Raw genomic sequence first — 21,065 nt, 5'->3', positions numbered from 1 at the left:
AAGGCACATCTTTGAAAGCAATAATCAAGAGTGAGTCTCTGAGCACATACAGAGTAACTATAGGGGACAATGAACGCCTTTGAAGATGTAGTGGTGGTCTCTGCGCCCCAAGTTGAAAAGACTTGTGGAGAGAGTGGTTTAGCAAATACTTTGGGGGATCTAATGCATATTCTTTGTCCATCCAGCCCCCAACTCATAAGGTGGAGCCCAAAATCTAGAGAGCCACCTGCTCAAACGGCTGATTTGGCAAATGTCGGTGTGGTTCCTGCATTTCACGGCCTGCTCCTCAAATGTCATCTCCATCCTCAAAGATCCTGATGTTCCCTCAAAACTATTGGCCACAATCGCACCTATCCTGGACAAATGATTCAGTCTAAGAGGGAACGGCTTCAGAAACATCCCTTGATTCTGGCAATTCACGTTGGTGCTTTGGCTGCTTTAATGCAGCAGAAAGGCCATACAGGCCACAGTCCCTAAAACAAGATGTGTCAATCAATGGCCCAGTCCCTGCGTTGTCCTTGTGTGGGAGCTAGGGCAGCAATCGCCTGGTGGTTTCAATCACACAGAGCTAAGCCACGAGTGATGCTAGACACGTGCTTTTTAACATGTTGGGGACGCAATTTTGCCTGGGAACTGTAGTTTTCAAAGACAGAGCTGTGCAGGATAGTTGGGGGAGAAGAACTTTGCAATTGTTTTCTTGCAATCTCAATAGAGAGCTAAACTACCAGCCTGGGAACTGTAGTTTTCAAAGACAGAGCTGTGCAGGATAGTTGGGGGAGAAGAACTTTGCAATTGTTTTCTTGCAATCTCAACAGAGAGCTAAACTACCAGCCTGGGAACTGTAGTTTTTAAAGACAGAGCTGTGCAGGATAGTTGGGGGAGAAGAACTTTGCAATTGTTTTCTTGCAATCTCAACAGAGAGCTAAACTACCAGCCTGGGAACTGTAGTTTTCAAAGACAGAGCTGTGCAGGATAGTTGGGGGAGAAGAACTTTGCAATTGTTTTCTTGCAATCTCAATAGAGAGCTAAACTACCAGCCTGGGAACTGTAGTTTTCAAAGACAGAGCTGTGCAGGATAGTTGGGGGAGAGGAACTTTGCAATTGTTTTCTTGCAATCTCAACAGAGAGCTAAACTACCAGCCTGGGAACTGTAGTTTTCAAAGACAGAGCTGTGCAGGATAGTTGGGGGAGAAGAACTTTGCAATTGTTTTCTTGCAATCTCAATAGAGAGCTAAACTACCAGCCTGGGAACTGTAGTTTTCAAAGACAGAGCTGTGCAGGATAGTTGGGGGAGAAGAACTTTGCAATTGTTTTCTTGCAATCTCAATAGAGAGCTAAACTACCAGCCTGGGAACTGTAGTTTTCAAAGACAGAGCTGTGCAGGATAGTTGGGGGAGAAGAACTTTGCAATTGTTTTCTTGCAATCTCAATAGAGAGCTAAACTACCAGCCTGGGAACTGTAGTTTTCAAAGACAGAGTCGCACGGGATCACTCGGGGAGGGTGCTTTGCAATTGTTTTCTTGCAATCTCAACTGAGAAAGGAACTACCAGCTCTTCCCCTCCCCTGCCTCCCTGCCTAGGGACAATGCTGAAAATTTGCTTGGGGCTCAAACAGGATAATAATGCAGGGGGTCTGAGAGAACTTCTTTGTTTTTTAAAAAAAACCTTTAAAGCAACCACGTGGGGCTGCTAATTTGATTGCAGAAACGATGCTAGAGGAGCTTTAAACCTTCTGTACTATTTTCCAAACTAAATTTCCCTCCCTAAGTCCTGGTGTTAGTTCTATAAGGGAAACGATGGTTGTTGTGGGTTTTCCGGGCTGTATTGCCGTGGTCTTGGCATTGTAGTTCCTGACATTTCACCAGCAGCTGTGGCTGGCATCTTCAGAGGTGTAGCACCAAAAGACAGAGATCTCTCAGTGTCGTAAGTAGATGTGCTTTCTTGTTCCGAAGTGTTTCCAATCTCCGGGTCTGTTGGAATGTTTCCTCCCCGTAGAGGTGTTCGATGTATTGTCGAAGGCTTTCACGGCCGGAGAACGATGGTTGTTGTGGGTTTTCCGGGCTGTATTGCCGTGGTCTTGGCATTGTAGTTCCTGACGTTTCGCCAGCAGCTGTGGCTGGCATCTTCAGAGGTGTAGCACCAAAAGACAGAGATCTCTCAGTGTCACAGTGTGGAAAAGATGTAGGTCATTTGTATCTACTCAGGAGGGGTGGGGTTGAGCTGAGTCATCCTGTAAGAGTTTCCCAGGGTGTGGAATGCTAATGGCGGGAGGCTTCACTGTATCCTGAGGAGGTTCTTTTGCAACAGGGCAACGCAAACAGGGCACAGTATCTTATTCCAGGACACCAAAATACTGGACAACACTTCCAACTACTTTGTCAGACTGCACAGGGAAGCCATTGAAATTCACAAGCATAAGCAAAACTTCAACAGGAAAGAAGAAACCTTAAGAATGAACAGAGCATGGTTTCCAGTTCTGAAAAACACCAGGCTAACAAAACATTCTATCCCCGACAATAGCCCTGCAGAGAAGATTAGCATATCAAGCACCAATCCATATGCAAAAGAACCTCCTCAGGATACAGTGAAGCCTCCCGCCATTAGCATTCCACACCCTGGGAAACTCTTACAGGATGACTCAGCCCAACCCCACCTTCCTGAGTAGATATAAATGGCCTGCCAACTTCTTTTCCACACTGTGACACTGAGACATCTCTGTCTTTTGGTGCTACACCTCTGAAGATGCCAGCCACAGCTGCTGGCGAAACGTCAGGAACTACAATGCCAAGACCACGGCAATACAGTCCGGAAAACCCACAACAACCATCGTTCGCCGGCCATGAAAGCCTTCGACAATATATCTATAAGGGAAAGTTTGACAGTATGCATGCATACACCAGTAAAGGGCCTTGTCCCTACTGTGGGAAGGCAGGGGAGAGGAAGAGCTGGTAGTTCACTTCGCAATCTGTTGAGATTGCAAGAAAACAATTGCAAAGTTCTTCTCCCCAGTAATCCCGTATGGCTCTACCTTTGAAAACTACAGTTCCCAGTTAAAACTGCATCCCCGACACGTTAAAAAACATGTCTGGTGTCACTTGTAGCTTAGCTCAAAGTATCCTTCATAGGCAGGGCACAGCCATTAAACATCCTGTGATAAACTAACCAACCCAGTTCACACTCATGTGGACATCACCTCAGTTGCCAAATGTCCTCCTCAGTAGATGTCAAACGTCCACTGATTTTAGTGGTTCTGAACCCAAAATGAAAAGTATTGGCCATGGAGAACAGCACATACCTTTGGTTGTAGCCTTTCACCCGGGCTTAGGAATTCGGCTTGACCTCTGCTCACCTTAGCCATTCCCCGTAGGAGCCTACGGCAGGCACCGCTTCCCAGACCAAAGGTGAAACACCTGTGGGAAAGGAATATCTGAGCTTCAGATGGAGGACTGCATCACAGCTGATTTTATTCCATTCCAGAGTTCTGTCGGGAACTGCACTATCTGCAGTGAACACATTTTCAATCTCATTATGTCTCAATGAAAGCTATGCAAGATCAAAGCTATTATTTCAGTTTTTAAAGAAAGGGAGGCACAAAAGGCTTTCTTCAGACCATACTGCGAGTTCATGTCAGAGAACAATTCTGACCCAAGATCTTCAAATTGTATTAAGAGAGAAGAGGGATACAATGCTTTAAGTATCTGGAAGTCCCGTTACCGTGTTTAATACAAATATGCATTGTGCTGTCCCAAGGTGAACTTTGAAAAAACTAGTTCTACAAGTCTGCAGTATGGCTTAGTATGAGTTGGGGAAAAGTGGGCTGTGAACAACCCAGCTCTACGAATTGCTGTTATTGTAGAAATTTATTGCTGTGTCTATTGATGTTTTTATCTGTTTTTTAAGCTAATTTGTTTATGTTATATTATATATGTTGTATTCAGCTCCGAGCCTATTCGCAGGGAGATCGGATTAGAATCAGGGGAAAGGACCACGACTGGCTGGTGAACCAGCATTTGATTTGTTGACACGTATGTGTGTATGACAAGTTGTGAAGCTGGGATCACACAGCAAATAGGCTATGTTCCCAGCTAATGTGGTCTATCTGTCTCTTACCCTAAACCATGTAACTTCTCTCGTATGAACTCTGCTGTAGACCCAATATCCTTTGGGGAACATTGTCCCCCCTACAGCCTTATCTGCCTTCCATCAGGCACTGGGTTTCTTGCTTTGAGCTAACCCAACATTGCAGGCAAGGCCAATGGGGTTGTGAATGCCCTAAATAGCCTTTGGCAGGTCCATCGCCTCTCACCATCAGTTATAAAAGAGTAAAGAGTCCAGTAGCACCTTTAAGACTAACCAACTTTATTGTAGTATAAGCTTTCAAGAGCCACAGCTCTCTTCATCAGATGCATCTGGTTAGTCTTAAAGGTACTACTGGATTTTTTACTATTTTGCTACTACAGACGAACACAGCTAATTCCTCTGGATCTATCACTATCAGTTGCAGTACCAACAATATGGGACTACGCGATTGTCTTACAAGGCTGTTACAAGGATTTCAAAGATCATATATATATATATATATATATATATATATATATATATGTTTTGCTCCAAACACCTGAAAATGTAAATGCTAAGAATGACCCTTTGTCTGTCAGAGCTTCTGTCCATAATGAAATGAAGCTAGAATTGCCAACTGAGCTGAAATTCGAACCCAGATCCAGCTTTCTTACATACTGGAGGATACTCTTATTCAAAGATTAAGCGCTACATGCCTGCAAACAGGACCTCCTGTACACCAAGGGAGAATTGTACCCCTTCAACAACAATAACAAAAGGCCTATTCCTGATAAATGGTTATAGTCCTCCATACCTTACAGTGCTGGCCTGCCTCCTGATCAGCTCAATAACTTTGCCTGTGTTGCTCACACTGGCATCTGTGAAGATAAAAAGCTGGCGTGGATATCCACGGTGAAGAGGTTGCCCCAAGATCCAAGACAGAGCACCGAGGAAGTCCGTTCCGCCCATGTCAGCTCGTAGCTTCTGAATGTGTTCACAGGCCCACCTGAGGGACTCCTGAAGACATGAGAGGTTCATGGATTACAAGGAGCAGTGCCAGGCAAACAGACTGGGCCAAACTCTTGGCACAAAGGATGTACGCCCCCCCCCCCCGAGACTTATATGAACCCTGTGCCAAAGTCCATCCATTCTGTGGCAATTCTGCACCACGAAAAGTTAGGCCACAACCTAAATGGCCTTAAGGAATTAGTTTGCATTCTGTAATTGACTACTGCTGGGACGAGGAGCAATCAAACACAGCATTGAAAAAAAAACCTCTGGAAATACTGCCTTGTTTATTCTCTGGTTTCTGAGATTTCATCAGGTATCAGCTACACATTTTTGAGCTTTCTTATAAATGTCTAGAACCTTTTTTAAAAAAAGACTCTCAGAATATGCCAGAATCTGGAAGTAGTCTTTGTTTTTAAGTGTGAAAATATGCATCTAGTTCTCATGGTGGCAGAAATAGAAACTCTAGGTACAGAGTCCATCATTAACTGTGAAGAGCCACAGCATCTCCATCTAAAAGGACCAGGCAGGACGTGATATGAAAGACCTCAGCCTGAGACCCTGGAGAGCTTCTGCCAGTCTGAACAGAGAATATTTGATGGGCCAAGGATCTTATTCAGTATAAGGCAGCTACATGTGTCCATGTGTTCATTAACATTGTGGGTAAAACACTCTGTATAACCCTAGAGGGCAGCCCCTTGCCTCAGTAGGTTTAGAGTTTAAAAAAACTTGTGTGCCCCCCCTGAATAAGTTTAATTTTGTGTAAAATAAATCCAAATTCCTTTTTTTCAAAAACATGCAAATTTTTACCCACTGGTCCTTTTAACTGGAGATGCCATGGCTCTTCACAGTTAATGATGGAGTAGAGACCTCTCCCTGCCTTACTTCCTCACCACTTCCAGTTTGGTTTAGTGGTTAAGAGCGTGGGACTCTAATCTGGAGAGCTGGGTTTGATTCCCCACTCCTCCACTTGAAGCCAGCTGGGTGACCTTGGCTCAATCACAGCTTCTAGCTCTCTCAGCCCCACTCACTTCACAGGGTGTTTTGTTGTGGGGATAACAACAACATGCTTTGTAAACTGCTCGGAGTGGGTTTTAAGTCATCCTGAAGGGTGGTATGTAAATCGAATGTTGTTGTTATTATTATTATTATTATAATTTTTTACTAGAGCCACCAGCAATTCAGCTTGGGACCTCTTACAAGGGAACTACAATTACAGCGATCTCCCGATGTTTATTTGCTTTTTGGTTGATGGAACAGGACACACAATAGGAAGGCAAAAGCCTCTGGCAAGGGGGTCATAATTTTTGTATGCGTATAGAAATCCCCAGGCGGAATCGCTCTGCAATCGAGGCAAGAGTGTTCTAGTTTGCATAATGGATAAAAGCCAAATGATTCAGGTTTTCCTATCACATGAGGACTGATGCTGTCTTGGGACTGTGGGATCAGACATCGATCCCAAATGTTAGAAGAGACCTTATCAACTCTCTCCTGGTGGCAGCTAGGAGTGCAATAGCAACCAAATGGAAAGACCAATCTCCACCTACTACAGAACTTTGGTTTACAAAAATCTGGAACCATTTGATAATGGAAAAAATAACTGACAATCTACATCAGACGGAATAGCGATCTTCGGGATCAAACTTCTGGGAAAAATGGATCCCATTTTATGAATTCATAGAAGCAAGAGATCTGCAACCTCCCTCTTCACACCACTCATTGTTAATGTATTAAAGTTGAAGCACTGTGTTAATATTTGTAAATGCAATGTCTTATATTTGTTTGTTGTTTGATTATTGTTACAGTTCTAAAATGGAATAAAAATATTTTAAAAAAGGACTGATGCTGTAACATTCTTCTCCAAGAAGGAAACCTGAATTCATGACCAGCTGTAACAGACTGCTCCACAGCAGTTCGGCACGCTCGTATTAACGGGCCAACTCCAGTTACTCACACTATTGCAGGGCTTGCTTGTTTTGAAGAGGGGCTTGATGTTGGAGCCAAAGCCAGTAATATTCAGCAAGGTGTTGGAAGGAAGGCTCTTTATAGCCACCAGTAAGGCATCCTACGCAGGAGGAAGGGGAAAAGTCAGAACTAAAGCGGTAACGCCCATATGACCCTGAGCTGATTGGTCCAGGCTAGCCAGATCTTGGAAGCTGTGTCCTGGTTAGTACATGGATGGGAGGCCACCCAGGGTTGCTATGCAGAGGCGGGCAACAGCAAACCACCTCTGTTCATCTCTTGCCTTGAGAACCCTATGGGGTCACCATGATGTGACTTGATGGCACATGACACGCATATGACCACAAAGAATAAACCTTTATCATGAGACCCAATCTCACAACCCTCTCATTTGCTGCAAGTTCTCTGGGGTCCCTTCCCTGATTATCTGTTTTATGAATTGAAAGCAAATTGCAATTAATTTCCTTGGGGCAATAGCCAAGTTTTGCAGCCAAATAAAACAGGAGTCCGGAGCACCTTAAATAATAATAATAAGGAATAAATTTTGTTAACCTTTAAGACATTACTGGGCTCCTGCATAATTTCTATCCTGAAGGATATATTCAGTAGTATTTCTCATTTAGTCTGTAGGGACGTTGCATTTTCCTGCATGCAATGTTCTGCCCACAGGAAAATGCAATTTTTTCCCTTAAATAAAAAAGAAAGAGAAAATGTTTGCTAGAACTAAGCAGAGTAGTCTTACAGGAGAACTAGGTCTAGAATAATGAAACGAAGTTACAAAGAGGAAGGAATTGTAGAGATGGAAAATGAATATAATACACAAGTACGTAATTTTGTTTTATATTATCTTTCTTGATACCCCCCTACTATCCCGTGGTGTTATGTTTATGTATATATTTTTTATTTAAAATTAATAAAAAGCATATGGGGAAAAAAAGGAAAATGCAATTTTTTTCCTCCCAGCTGTTTCTTCTATTGTAACTGAGAATGCTGTGCGTAATGTAGTTGTAGCAGTCACAGTGCCCAGGATTTCACTAAGAAGTGACTCTCTAGAGTAAAACTACCTTGTCCACAAAGCCCTTGCCTGCCATTTGAAATGATATGAGACTTTTATTTTTTTTAAAAAAAACTTTACTATTTATTCCAGCACAGTAACCCTCACCCAGCCTCATTTTAAAAAACAAAACAAAAACGAAGCGGAAACAGTAACAACAGTAAGGTTTCCATTTCTCTTTCTACTTCTACTTTCTACTTCTCTACATTTATCATATACATGTGCAGGGAATCCTAGAATTCCCATGGGAATGTTAACAATTCCACACAAGAATGGTTCTTCTCATCTGAACACTCAGGCACACAAGCATCTAAATTCAATTGCCAAGTATTTATTGTTTTTGTCTAAAAAGTGGGGGAATTTATATTTTTGGAACATTCTCAAGTGATTGACATTTACCAAAATTTGGGACGTTCTCTGAAATGTGCAGTGCTGTGAATGAGATTAGTCTGTTTCATGTCTGCAACCAAAAGATGGGCCCATTTCCACACTCCTCACCTTCAATCGGAACACCACGGAACGTTGCGGAAAAAACGCGGAAGATAGCGTTTTCTCGTGCGAGTTTTGTGCGGCATCGCGTAAAACTCGTGCGAGAAAACGCTATCTGCTGTGTTTTTTTGCAACATTCTGTGGCGTTCCGATTGAAGGTGAGTAGTGATTAGTGTGGAAATGGCCGTGGTTAGACAGATGAGGAGGTCTTTTCAGGTTGCAAAGTGAAACTGACAAAGCTCGTTCACAGAGCTGTGAGGGGTGAAATTGTTTTCAGCACAGGCTGAGAGCCAAGCTACAAGTGACGCCTGACACAGGTTGGACACTTGCCAGCTTCCCTCAAGTTTTGATGGGAAATGTAGGCGTCCTGGTTTTACAGCTTGGCTCTCCATTACAGCTGCAAGACCAGGATGCCTACATTTCCCATCAAAACTTGAGGGAAGCTGACAAGTGCCCAACCTGTGTCAGGCGTCACTTGTAGCTTGGCTCTCAGAGTATGTCAGTCGTGAATCACTTTGTCACATGCTCCTCAGATGCCACCACTTCTAGCAGTGGGCCAAGCCAGAATGTGCAAAGTTATGATCAGCACTTGTGACAAACCGCTCACAAAGACAACTAATACCTTTCACACCCTGTTTGACAGCAAGCTTACCACGAGGTTTGGGTGAATTAACCCCAAAATGTTGCTTAAGAAGGCACCACTCTGTGCATACTTATGTGCTGTCAAGTCACAACTGACTTTTGGTGACCCCAGCAAAGGGCTTTCAAAGCAAGTGGGAAGCAGAGGTAATAATAATAATAATAATAATAATAATAATAATAATAATAATAATAATAATAATAGATTTATATTCCGCCCTTCAGGATGGCTTAACACCCACACAGTGCGGTTTACAAAGTATGTTATTATTATCCCCACAACAAATCACCCTGTGAGGGGGGTGGGGCTGAGAGAGCTCTGAGAGAGCTGTGACTGACACAAAGTCACCCAGCTGGCTTCAAGCAGAGGAGTGGGAAATCAAACCCGGTTCTCCAGATTAGAGTCCCACGCTCTTAACCACTACACCAAACTGGTATTTTGCCAGTGCCTTCCTCTGCAGAGTCTTCCTTGGTGGCCCCCTCATCCAAGAACTGACCCAGCTTATCTTCCGAGATCTGCCAAGATCAAGTAATACCATGCAGCCTTCCCTCAAGAAGGCACCCCTAATGACAAACCATGCAATATGAACTTGCAGTGTTTTTGTACTTTTCTTGCAGAAACTTTTACAAACAGAATAATGAAGGTTAATTAGCCAGTCTTGAATAGGCACAACAATCCAGAAATGTGAAGTACCATAATTAAGTGGTCAAAACGGATGACTCCAAGCAACAAGGACTGTTATTCCTACCCAGACATGCCTCTAGGCGCTTCCCAGTCCACCCTCCTATCTTTTGAATGTTTCTAACAGCTTCCTAACTCATTAATCACCCAAGACTGGCAGACATCCAAACCAATCTGAACTACGGTTGTAAACAAGACTTCATAAGATGTGGAATTTTGTTCATTCTTCAGGGTTGGGGGAGAATGGGTTTGTGCAGACACTGGCGCTGTGCAGCCCATCTCAAATCGTTCCTCTATCATTCAGAACTGGGAAATCAGGGAAAGGCAGGAGAGTAGCTCATTACCTTGCCCAGGTCTTACAAACAGGGAGGGCTAAAATGTGAGACCTCTTGTTTGGTGTAGTGGTTAAGAGCGTGGGACTCTAATCTGGAGAACCAGGTTTGATTCCCCACTCCTCCGCTTGAAGCCAGCTGGGTGGCCTTGGTTCAGTCACAGCTCTCTCAGAGCTCTCTCAGCCCCACCCACCTCACAGGGTGATTATTGTTGTGGGGATAATAATAACATACTTTGTAAACCACTCTGAGTGGGCATTTTGTCCTGTAGGGCGGTATATAAATCGAATGTTCTTGTTGTTGTTGTTGTTCCCTTTAAAATGCAAAAAACCCCAATAAGGAATCAATGCAAAAGAATACTCCTCACTTCATATATAGTAACAAGCTATAACATACTAGCACAAAAGGGTTTTTTTTTGGCAAACCTAGCAGATGCCACAGTTCAAGACTGCAAAACTGTTGTTCCTTTTCTATAAATATTTGGCAACTGAATTTTTTTAATGGTCTCTTAGGTTGAAAAAAAAATCTTCTGGTAGAGTAAATGAAGACTTTGCTGCCAATGCAAAGAAATCCCACACGAATGAAGAAATGCTCTAAGGCAGAGTATCAGAAGAGTCATTCCTGATCATGCAGGTTTGTAAGATGATCCTTCCTTGAAATCAGCCTGATGTTGGCCGAACGTCGTACGCTCTCCACAGCCTGGGCTTGGATCCATCAATGTGCAAGTGGAAACATAAACAACCTTAGTGCAGTTCCAATTGCACCGAATCCTGGGCAACACTAGCACCGTCCTCAATATACATTACAGTGCCCAAAAAAAGATGGCACAAGAGCCAGTTAGGTGTAGTGGTTAAGAGCAGCAGGACTCTAATCTGGAGAGCCAGGTTTGATTCTCCATTTCTCTGCTTGAAGCCAGCTGGGTGGCCTTGGTTCAGTCACAGTTCTCTTAGAGCTCTCTCAGCCCCACCCATCTCACAGGGTGATTGTCGTGGGGATAATAACAACACACTTTGTAAACTGCTCTGAGTGGGTGCTAATTAGTCTGGAGGGGCAGTGTATAAATCAAATGTTTATTATTATTATTATTATTATTATTATTATTATTATTATTAGTTGGTGATGAGAGACCTCGATGGAGAAACCTTCAGGGACCAATGGTCTGATTCAGGATGAGGCAGCTTTGTGTGTTTACATTATGTTGCTTTAAACACACCTATCTCTGCCGTGTAGGAGATTTGGAAGCAGAGCATGAGAAGGGATCTCAACAGGGGCCATTTTCACACGTCTTACCTTCTGCCGGAACATCATGGAAGACAGTGACTTTGCGCGCGAAATCGTGCCAGGAAGACGCTGTCATCGCGGAAGACAGCATCTTCTCACGCGAAATCACGCCAGGAAGACACGATTTCATACAAAAATCCCAGACAACAGCGTCTTCCTGGCATGATTTCGCACAAGAAGACGCTGTCTTCCGCGATGTTCCGGCAGAAGGTAAGACGTATGGAAACGGCCAGGGTATAATGCTATAGAGTCCACCCTCCAACGTAGCCATTTTCTGGAGATCAGTTGTAATTCCTGGAGATCTCCATACTGGCAGCCCAACCCTGGGTGCTGAGCGGCACCCCATTCTTCCACTTGAAGCCAGTCAGTCACAACTCTCTGGGGCTCCCCCAGCCCCACCCACCTCACAGGGTGGGTGTCATGAGGATAATAATAACACACTTTGTAAATCACCCTGAGTGGGCGCTAAGTTGAAGGGTGATATATAAATCGAATGTTGTTATTATTATCTTGAGAAAGCAGAAATGCAAGTGGGGATACCATAAATCTGACTTAGCGTAAGTGGCTACTGAACGACTTCTGAAGGCGCCCCTCTAATAAAAGGTAAGATCATCGACTGACCGTTTGCGCACATTCTCTGTGGTGGGTCCTACCTTGTGGAACAACCTGCTGGAGGCCAGTAAGCCCACCTCCCCAATCGTTTAACAGAATGTGTAAAACAGACATTTTAAGGAAGGCATTTGGATTAGAAGAGCAGTGGTATAATAGAATAGCTCAGGAGGTCGATTTTATAAGGGAACTTGATTGTAGTCTATTGCAATATTTATAGTGTACATTTCCTTGCTTTTACTGCATTGGCTTCTCCCTTTGTAACCGACTCTCTGCATTATGGTATGTCTTGCCTTAGACAGTTGTTTGCACTGTTTTCCAATTCTTCATTCCTAGTCCTATTGCATGGTTTGCTGGACATTTTATGCTGTCTGGTTTCTGTATCTTGTAATCTGCCTTGAAAGGTGAACTATAAATGAAACAAATACTGTGGCCTTTCCCTTGTGTTTCCTGCTTGGGGAAGAGCTCTAGGGGATCTCACCGCTGGCCTGGGCTCATTCTTACGACTGCTCTGCAATGTATAAAGATATCCATAGTGCCAGCCTGAACATCAGCTGGGAATACCTGGAAGCACACGGCAGTGGCGCAATGCATTCTCCAGCTCAGCTCAGCTAAGAGGTAAAGCTACGGATTTCACCAGCTGGTCACAAGACAAGTACCAAAGAGACAGGATGCCAGTCTCTGTGATTAAGAGCACAAGGCAGCCCATTTTCTACCATTGTGCCATCCACACTGAGAGCCAAGCTACAAGTGATGAATTACACTTGCCTGGCAAGTGAACAGACTCACGTGTATTCCTCCCTGTTCACTTGCCATTCACTTGCACTCACTTGCACTCCTCTTGATCAAGAGGACCATTCCACTGACATCCTGACCCACTAAGAAATTACAAAACTAGTTCCCTCCACACCATATATAGTAGCATCAGAGCAATGCATCCCACTGTCCATTCATTCTATCCAAGGCTTTTTTCTGGGAAAAGAAGTGGTGGAACTCAGTGGGTTGCCCTTGGAGAAAATGGTCACATGGCTGGTGGCCCCGCCCCTTGATCTCTAGATGCCACGTCGCGGAGGGCAATCTAAACTCCCCTCTGTCTGGAGATCAGGGAGCGGGGCCACCAGCCATGTGACCATTTTCAAGAGGTTCCAGAGCTCTGTTCCACCGCATTCCAGCTGAAAAAAAACCCTGATTCTGATATACTGAGGAAAGGAAAATTTTTGAATGGTATATGATAGGGTTTTTTTTAAAACCAGGTCTTCTTATGAAGAACTTTTTAAAAAAATCTGAAAAGGACAAGAGGACCAACTGTTTTAGGTGGGTAGCCATGTTGGTCTGTAGTAGAAGAGCAAGATTCAGGTCCAGTAGCACCTTAAAGACCAATTAGATTTCTAGGGTATGAGCTTTCAAGAGACTCAGAGCTCCTTTCATCAGATATGACAAAGGGAGTTCTAACTCTCAAAAGCTCATACCTTGGAATTCTAATTGGTCTGCAAGTGGACTGATTGTAAGCAAAATATTTAGTGTTTTTTTTCTTGTAGGACTAAAAAGCTCATCTATAAGACTGGCGCCACATTCAGGGAGGCCATCTCATTTATCTGCTTGGCTCTTGTGTTATTCTTTACGGTCAGGTTTCCACAGATGCCCACCTGCCTGCATTTACCTTGATCCCATCGATGCTGGAGCCACACATGCTTCCACTTCGGTCTATGAGGAAGAGCATTTCCCTTGTCACCGTCTGGAAATCCGTAGAAATGTTGCCCACCTCAGGGCAGAAATTCAGCATCAAGACGGGATTCTGCAAGATGTCTTTGTGGAATCTCTTCTGAACAAAGGCCACCTAGGAGCAAGAGAGAGGCGGAAACTTGACCTGTTCTTTCTCTTATCTTTGATGCTCTCGTACTTTGGGGGGGGGGGAGTGCTGCCTTTTGTCCTCTTTATTTCCTTACAGCTAATCTATAGATTCAGAAAGAAGTACCTAGTACAATATTTCTGGGACTCTTCAGTTTAAAACATAGGTAAATGAATTGTGCATCTGGATAATCCGTGTTTTTTTAACAAAAAAAATCACATAAGAATAAAGCATTGCATTGTTTGATGTATTGTCGAAGGCTTTCACGGCCGGAGAACGATGGTTGTTGTGGGTTTTCCGGGCTGTATTGCCGTGGTCTTGGCATTGTAGTTCCTGACGTTTCGCCAGCAGCTGTGGCTGGCATCTTCAGAGGTGTAGCACCAAAAGACAGAGATCTCTCAGTGTCACAGTGTGGAAAAGATGTAGGTTATTTGTATCTACTCAGGAGGGGTGGGGTTGAGCTGAGTCATCCTGTAAGAGTTTCCCAGGGTGTGGAATGCTAATGGCGGGAGGCTTCACTGTATCCTGAGGAGGTTCTTTTGCATATGGATTGGTACTTGATGTGCTAATCTTCTCTGCAGGGCTATTGTCGGGTGTAGAGTGTTTTGTTAGCCTGGTGTTTTTCAGAACTGGCAACCATGCTCGGTTCATTCTTAAGGTTTCTTCTTTCCTGTTGAAGTTTTGCTTATGCTTGTGAATTTCAATGGCTTCCCTGTGCAGTCTGACAAAGTAGTTGGAAGTGTTGTCCAGTATTTTGGTGTCCTGGAATAAGATACTGTGCCCTGTTTGAGTTAGGCTATGTTCAGCCTAACTCAAACAGGGCACAGTATCTTATTCCAGGACACCAAAATACTGGACAGCACTTCCAACTACTTTGTCAGACTGCACAGGGAAGCCATTGAAATTCACAAGCATAAGCAAAACTTCAACAGGAAAGAAGAAACCTTAAGAATGAACCGAGCATGGTTGCCAGTTCTGAAAAACACCAGGCTAACAAAACACTCCACACCCGACAATAGCCCTGCAGAGAAGATTAGCACATCAAGCCCCAATCCATATGCAAAAGAACCTCCTCAGGATACAGTGAAGCCTCCCGCCATTAGCATTCCACACCCTGGGAAACTCTTACAGGATGACTCAGCTCAACCCCACCCCTCCTGAGTAGATACAAATAACCTACATCTTTTCCACACTGTGACACTGAGAGATCTCTGTCTTTTGGTGCTACACCTCTGAAGATGCCAGCCACAGCTGCTGGCGAAACGTCAGGAACTACAATGCCAAGACCACGGCAATACAGCCCGGAAAACCCACAACAACCATTGCATTGTTTATTGTACGTAACGATGCTGGATTGCAGCATTAGAGAACAATGCAATAAATACAGCATGATATATATAATGAATACTGCCTTTAATCCCACGATCGTTAACTACAACCTTATTACTTTATTTAAGGTAGCTGTTGAGAGCCAGCATACATATTCCTAAAAATAGCCTTGCTGAGTTTTTTGAAATGGCAGTCACTACTTCAGTGTGCAAAGTGTTTGGTTTTACAAACTGCATGTTATCTGTGCTTTTTAAAAATTATACTTGCAAGCAATCCAAATATATTGCGAATTTTAGAAAATGCTTCCCTGTGTCAAAACTCCCTGCTTATGAGAAGCTTCTATGTCAGGGAGAAGAGATTAAACCTAACCTTCTTCCAAACACTGCTTGAAGGCAGACTCAAATTTATTTATTTACTAGCTTGATACCGTGCTTCACTACGGTATTTAACTACTTTAAATCCAGTTACCACTTTTCTTCAACTGTCTGCAGTTTCCTTGACCTGATTTTTACCTCAGAACACAGAGTTCCACAGCTGACCAATTGGGGGGAGGGGGTGCAAGCAGGCAGGAGCCTGCCAGCCATACAGGAAAGCCAGGCTCACATGGAGATTGGCAACCCCAGTGAACTTTGAGGGGAAGACTGGGAGGTGCATTTCACCTCAGGACACATTCAATGACTCCCAATAGTAACTGCAGACTGTTTAGAATGTTAGGGGTGAGGACCAGTCAGGCTGCATATGCAAATGACCTTGAAAGGCTGGCCCAATTAGGGAAGAGTGGCTGAGCTGGCATTGGGTCGGGGTGCGAGCAGGCAGCAGCCTGCCACCCACACAGGGAAGCTGCATCCCTTTGGGAACAGATCCCTTTTTACCCCTTAGGGGGCGAATTTCTTAAAATCCCTTCTTAGTGGGTGCTTACATCATGAAAGGAATGTTCTCCCCAAATTTCATGTTTCTAGGTCCAGGGGTTTGGGCTGGGCATTGATGGGTCAGTCAGGATACTTGTCTTTATATATATAGATAGATATAGATATAGATATAAAGACAAGTATCCTGACTGACCCATCAATGCCCAGCCCAAACCCCTGGACCTAGAAACATGAAATTTGGGGAGAACATTCCTTTCATGATGTAAGCACCCACTAAGAAGGGATTTTAAGAAATTCGCCCCCTAAGAGGTAAAAAGGGATCCGTTCCCAAAGGGATGCGGCTTCCCTGTGTGGGTGGCAGGCTGCTGCCTGCTCGCACGCACGCACGCACGCACACACGCACACACACACACACACACACACACACACACACACACACACACACACAGAGAGAGAGAGAGAGAGAGAGAGAGAGAGAGGAGAGAGAGAGAGAGAGAGAGAGAGAGAGAGAGAGAGAGAGAGAGAGAGATTTACTTTATTTATACCCTGCCTTTCTCCCTAGTGGGCACCCAAAGCAGTTGACATTGTTCTCCTTGCTTCCATTTTATCCACACAACAACCCTGTGAAGTATGTGAGGCCCAGAGTGTTTGACTGGCCCAAGGTCATCCAGCAAGCTTCCATGGCAGAGTGGGGATTCGAACCTGGGTCTCCCAGATCCTAGCCCCTCACTCTATCCACCACAATCATACTGGCTTTCGATCCACATGATCAAGCGGCAGCAGGATCTGCACCACCTACATGCTCCAGTCACATTGTCAAGCCCCTTCTACTGAGGCTGTGGGGGTGTATCAAGTGCTGGGCCTCAATACCTGATCTGAGGCTACAAGGCCTCTCTCTATCCAAGGGTTCTGGTACCACCTGGCATGTTTTTAAGCAGTTGGTCAGATTATTTCCACAACCAGAGAAAGTTCCCCCTCCCAGCCGGTCACCTGTCTCTCCCCATCATTGTCTTTTTTGGCAATTCGTGTGTAGTCTCGACGGTTCCTGATGTGAGCCTCGTATTCCTGGTAAGTCATGGCACCATCTTCAATTATGAGGTGTGGGTGATGAGGTTCTTGAAGAGGCAAAATTGAGAAAGATGCACAAGAAATCAGAATGGTCTGGTGCGTGGAAAGCTGGCTCCTTGGGTCCAGTTTGAATCCCTGGCCTGAGCCAGACTCAACAGACAACCTTAGGCAGCTCGTTGCTCTCAGTAAAATAGACATAAACAGCATCTCCTCTTGGAGGGTTGCAATTATCCTATGAAACTGCCTTAAACTGAGTCAGGCCATATAAATCAATCTAACACAATATTATTTACTGTGAATAGCAGATTTTGGGGGTGCCTGAAAGTTCCCAGGGGGCTTCCCACCCACTCACTCATGTGTGTCACTTCCTGTCTGTGCATTCTTCCCCTGCCTTACTCGTAAGCCTTCCCATTTTTCCCCTGCCCTGATGGCCTTAGGCTGTGTGTGCTGCTGAGATCATGGGTGGCAGATCACTCACAGGGAATGGGCATGTTGGAGGGGGGGGGTTGGCAACTGCCAGAAGCCCGTGGCCCCAGCAGCTGCCCCAACTATGCTGATTCCAGCCCTGCCTGTATCTCTGATAGCATCCAAGTGCCTCCCCTCAGGTGGCACACAACTTTATTTGAACTGCAGTTTAAGGGTCCTTTCTGACAAGGTTTCTCCTCATGCCACTCACACTCCATTAGAAGCCCTCCAGATGTCATGTGAGAGGGTAGACAATGCAGCTCCTCCCACACCAACAATGTCCCAGCAGACACGCTGCAGTAGGCCTCCTATCACTAAGGTTAACAGCAGTATGGGTCTTAATAAGTGCCACATAGGAGTACTAGCATCTAAGAAAAATGCACCAAACATTAAAAAATCAGCAGTTACACACATGAAGTGGCCTTATACCAAATCAAGCTATCAGTCCATCAAGGTCAGGATTGTCTAAGACTGGCAGCTGATTTCCAGGGTCTCAGGCAAAGATTTTTCATGTCACTTACTGCCTGGTTCTTTTCATTAGAGAAGCTGGGGATTGAACCAGGCACCTTCGGTACGCAAAGCAGAAACTCTTTCACTGAGAGCCAAGCTACAAACGATGAAGTACAAGAGGACTGCATGTGAAGAGAGTCGCAATGTTAGCTGGGAAGCTGAGTTTTAAAAGAGATCAGAAGGCTTTGTCAATTTCCTCATTTCTACAGAGCCAGGGAGATCCCTGCTCAGAGGGTTTGTTAATTTCCTTTTCACCTCCTAGAACTGCAGGTGAAACTGACAGGGCCTTCCAGAGGCAAAGAGGAAATTAACAAACCCTCTGAGGAGCTCTCTCTGGGCTCTATAGTGAGAGGAAATTGACAAAGCCTTCTGATCACTTTTAAAACCCAGCTTCCCCGCTAACATTGCAACTCCCTTCACGTGCAGTCCTTGTGTAATTCGTCATTTGTAGCTTGGCTCTGAGCTACAGCCCCTCTTAGGATTCCCTTCTGCTAAATCAGGAGTCTTCCTCTGCTGAAGCAAGGCTCTTGACAGAACAGAGTTGTAGGATCTACTCCTCAGAATACTTCCTTGGTGGTCTAGAGTCAGTACTATAGATCTAGAGGATCAAATAGCTTAGTACTATGGGGCTTGCCCTCTCAAGCGAGTTTCACCTGCAAGGTGTACTATGGAACTTTTGGCTAATGTAAATAAATTACACCATATTCTAGCTCAAAAGGCTTCTCTTACCACAAGGATACAAGATGATTTCCAGGTTCCTGTCACACCTGTGCTTCTCTGCCAAGGTAATGCATATAGTTGAAGCTGAACTGGCATAAGGGTTTGCGTCAGCTTGAAGAGCATGGGACGGGCTTTCCAATCCTGCAGGAAATAAAGATGACGATAAGTGAAGGCGATTGCCCGCACTGCAGGTTAGCTTGCTGCTATGCCCCCCAACCTTTGTCAGATGTATACAGCTTTACTTGTTTTACAATAAGAGAACGGCAGTTCACTCATCTACGCTCATTGAAGCCAAAATATGCATCACATATTTAGATAAGTTGGATCCAGAAATGCAGCCCCATGGCAGCTGTGTACTGCAGTTTTTAAAACAGATGCCAGCCCAATTCAGCTCGGAACTGTGGCAAGGGGAGCTCCCGCCTTCCCTCTGTGCCCGATTTCCCTGAGACAAAGCAGAAGTCTCTGCCAGGGCTGTATGTTCCTGAGCCAAACGGCCATGGCAGAGACTTCCATTTAGCTCAGGAAAATAGTGTGGAGGGGGAGGAAAGAGCCCCTCCCCGCCACAGAGCCATTCCGAACTGAATCCGGGCCCTGCTGGTTTTTAAAACTACATTCCCTGCAGCTTGTGTGCGGCTGTGAGGAAAGTGAATCGACTTGCCCCAAAACATATTGTGTAGTTTGGTACTCAAGTTACGTGGTATCAGAGGACCTGTCTAGGTGAATGAGCTATCACAGATAGGAAAGTTGCCCCGACGGGCAGGTTCGTAGTTGACCGCAACGACGGATTCCAGTGAGCGGCATTGTGCTGGAAGTGATGTAAGACAATACTACTGACTCCTCATCAATTCTGGGGTGGCGGTTCCAGACATACTGTGAAACTTTAGTATATAAGCCTTGCTGGATCAGTCTAGTGGTCCATCTAGTCCAATGTCCTGTCTCACATGGCAGCCAACCAGTTACTATGAAGGGCCAACCACAGGGCACAGAGGCTGAGGCCTTCCCCTGGGGTTGCCTCCTGGCACTGGCATGCAGAAGTTTACTGCCTCTGAACATGGAGGTTCCCCTTAGTCACCATGTCTAGTCTTCACTGTTAGACCTCTCCTCCATGACTCTATCTGAGAGCCAAGCTACAAGTGATGCCTGACACAGGTTGGACACTTGTCAGCTTCCCTCAAGTTTTGATGGGAAATGTAGGCGTCCTGGTTTTACAGCTTGGCTCTCCATTACAGCCGCAAGACCAGGACGCCTACATTTCCCATCAAAACTTGAGGGAAGCTGACAAGTGTCCAACCTGTGTCAGGCGTCACTTGTAGCTTGGCTCTAAGGCTCTTTTAAAGGCATCTATGCCTGTGGCCATTGTTATGTCCTCTGGCAATGAATTCTATTTTCATTTTCAGATAAAAACATCATGGAAGAATTGATAAATATTGCTTTCTGGATGTGTGGGTCTGTTTATTACTAAAGTGTGTATTACTGACCACTGAGGAAGGCCCTTGGGCCGAAACGTGTATGGCCTTGTGTTGCTCATTTGATATGTTTATCAACTGTATTTGGAGAATGTTACAGCTTATCTAAAACTTTCCTATGTAGCCTGACATTCAGGCCCTTTGCCAGCCACAGCTGCTGGCGAAATGTCAGGAACTACAATGCCAAGACCACGGCAATACAGCCCGGAAAACCCACAACAACCATCGTTCTCCGGCCGTGAAAGCCTTCGACAATACATTCAGGCCCTTTGTTTTTAATTTTATTACTATGTACACTGTATAATAAATATTTTAAATATGTTTAATATGTATATATTTCAATTGTTATCACTTGACCCTTCTAGCATCTACAGTATATTTCGGGTTGAGTTGTGGGTTTCCACCACCCCTTTCTTTGTTTGCAGTGAATTCCACATTTCAATCACTCGCCATCAACCGAAGCACGTGGGAACTAACTCTCAGAAATACACACGAACACATGAAGCTGGCTTATACTGAATCAGGTCATTTGTCTATCAAGGTCAGTCTTGTCTGACTGGCAGTGGCAGAGCATCTTTGGTGTCTTAGTTTGAGGTCTTTCACATCACCTTCTACCTTTTTTTAATTGGAGATGCCGGAGACAGAACACGGGATCTTCCACACAGGGGCAGATT

General features: G+C 44.7%; 1 protein-coding gene across 1 annotated transcript in view; it reads right to left on the bottom strand.

Annotated features, from left to right (window-relative positions):
* VWA5B2 (von Willebrand factor A domain containing 5B2) overlaps positions 1–21,065 on the bottom strand; it is a 70,517-nt gene that overhangs the window by 15,528 nt on the left and 33,924 nt on the right. The window contains exons 6-12 of the mRNA XM_054982741.1: positions 18,935–19,066; positions 17,153–17,277; positions 13,804–13,952; positions 9,275–9,284; positions 7,022–7,132; positions 4,874–5,076; positions 3,296–3,410 (exon numbers count right to left, since the gene is read on the bottom strand). Coding sequence (XP_054838716.1) covers positions 3,296–3,410; positions 4,874–5,076; positions 7,022–7,132; positions 9,275–9,284; positions 13,804–13,952; positions 17,153–17,277; positions 18,935–19,066 — 845 coding nt within the window. The remainder of the gene's footprint in view (positions 1–3,295; positions 3,411–4,873; positions 5,077–7,021; positions 7,133–9,274; positions 9,285–13,803; positions 13,953–17,152; positions 17,278–18,934; positions 19,067–21,065) is intronic.

Source organism: Eublepharis macularius, chromosome 6 (genome assembly GCF_028583425.1).
Source record: "Eublepharis macularius isolate TG4126 chromosome 6, MPM_Emac_v1.0, whole genome shotgun sequence".
In the NCBI taxonomy this organism is placed as follows: Eukaryota; Metazoa; Chordata; class Lepidosauria; order Squamata; family Eublepharidae; genus Eublepharis; species Eublepharis macularius.
The sequence above is the reverse complement of the archived record's forward strand: the minus strand, read 5'-3'. Positions and strand labels throughout refer to the sequence as shown.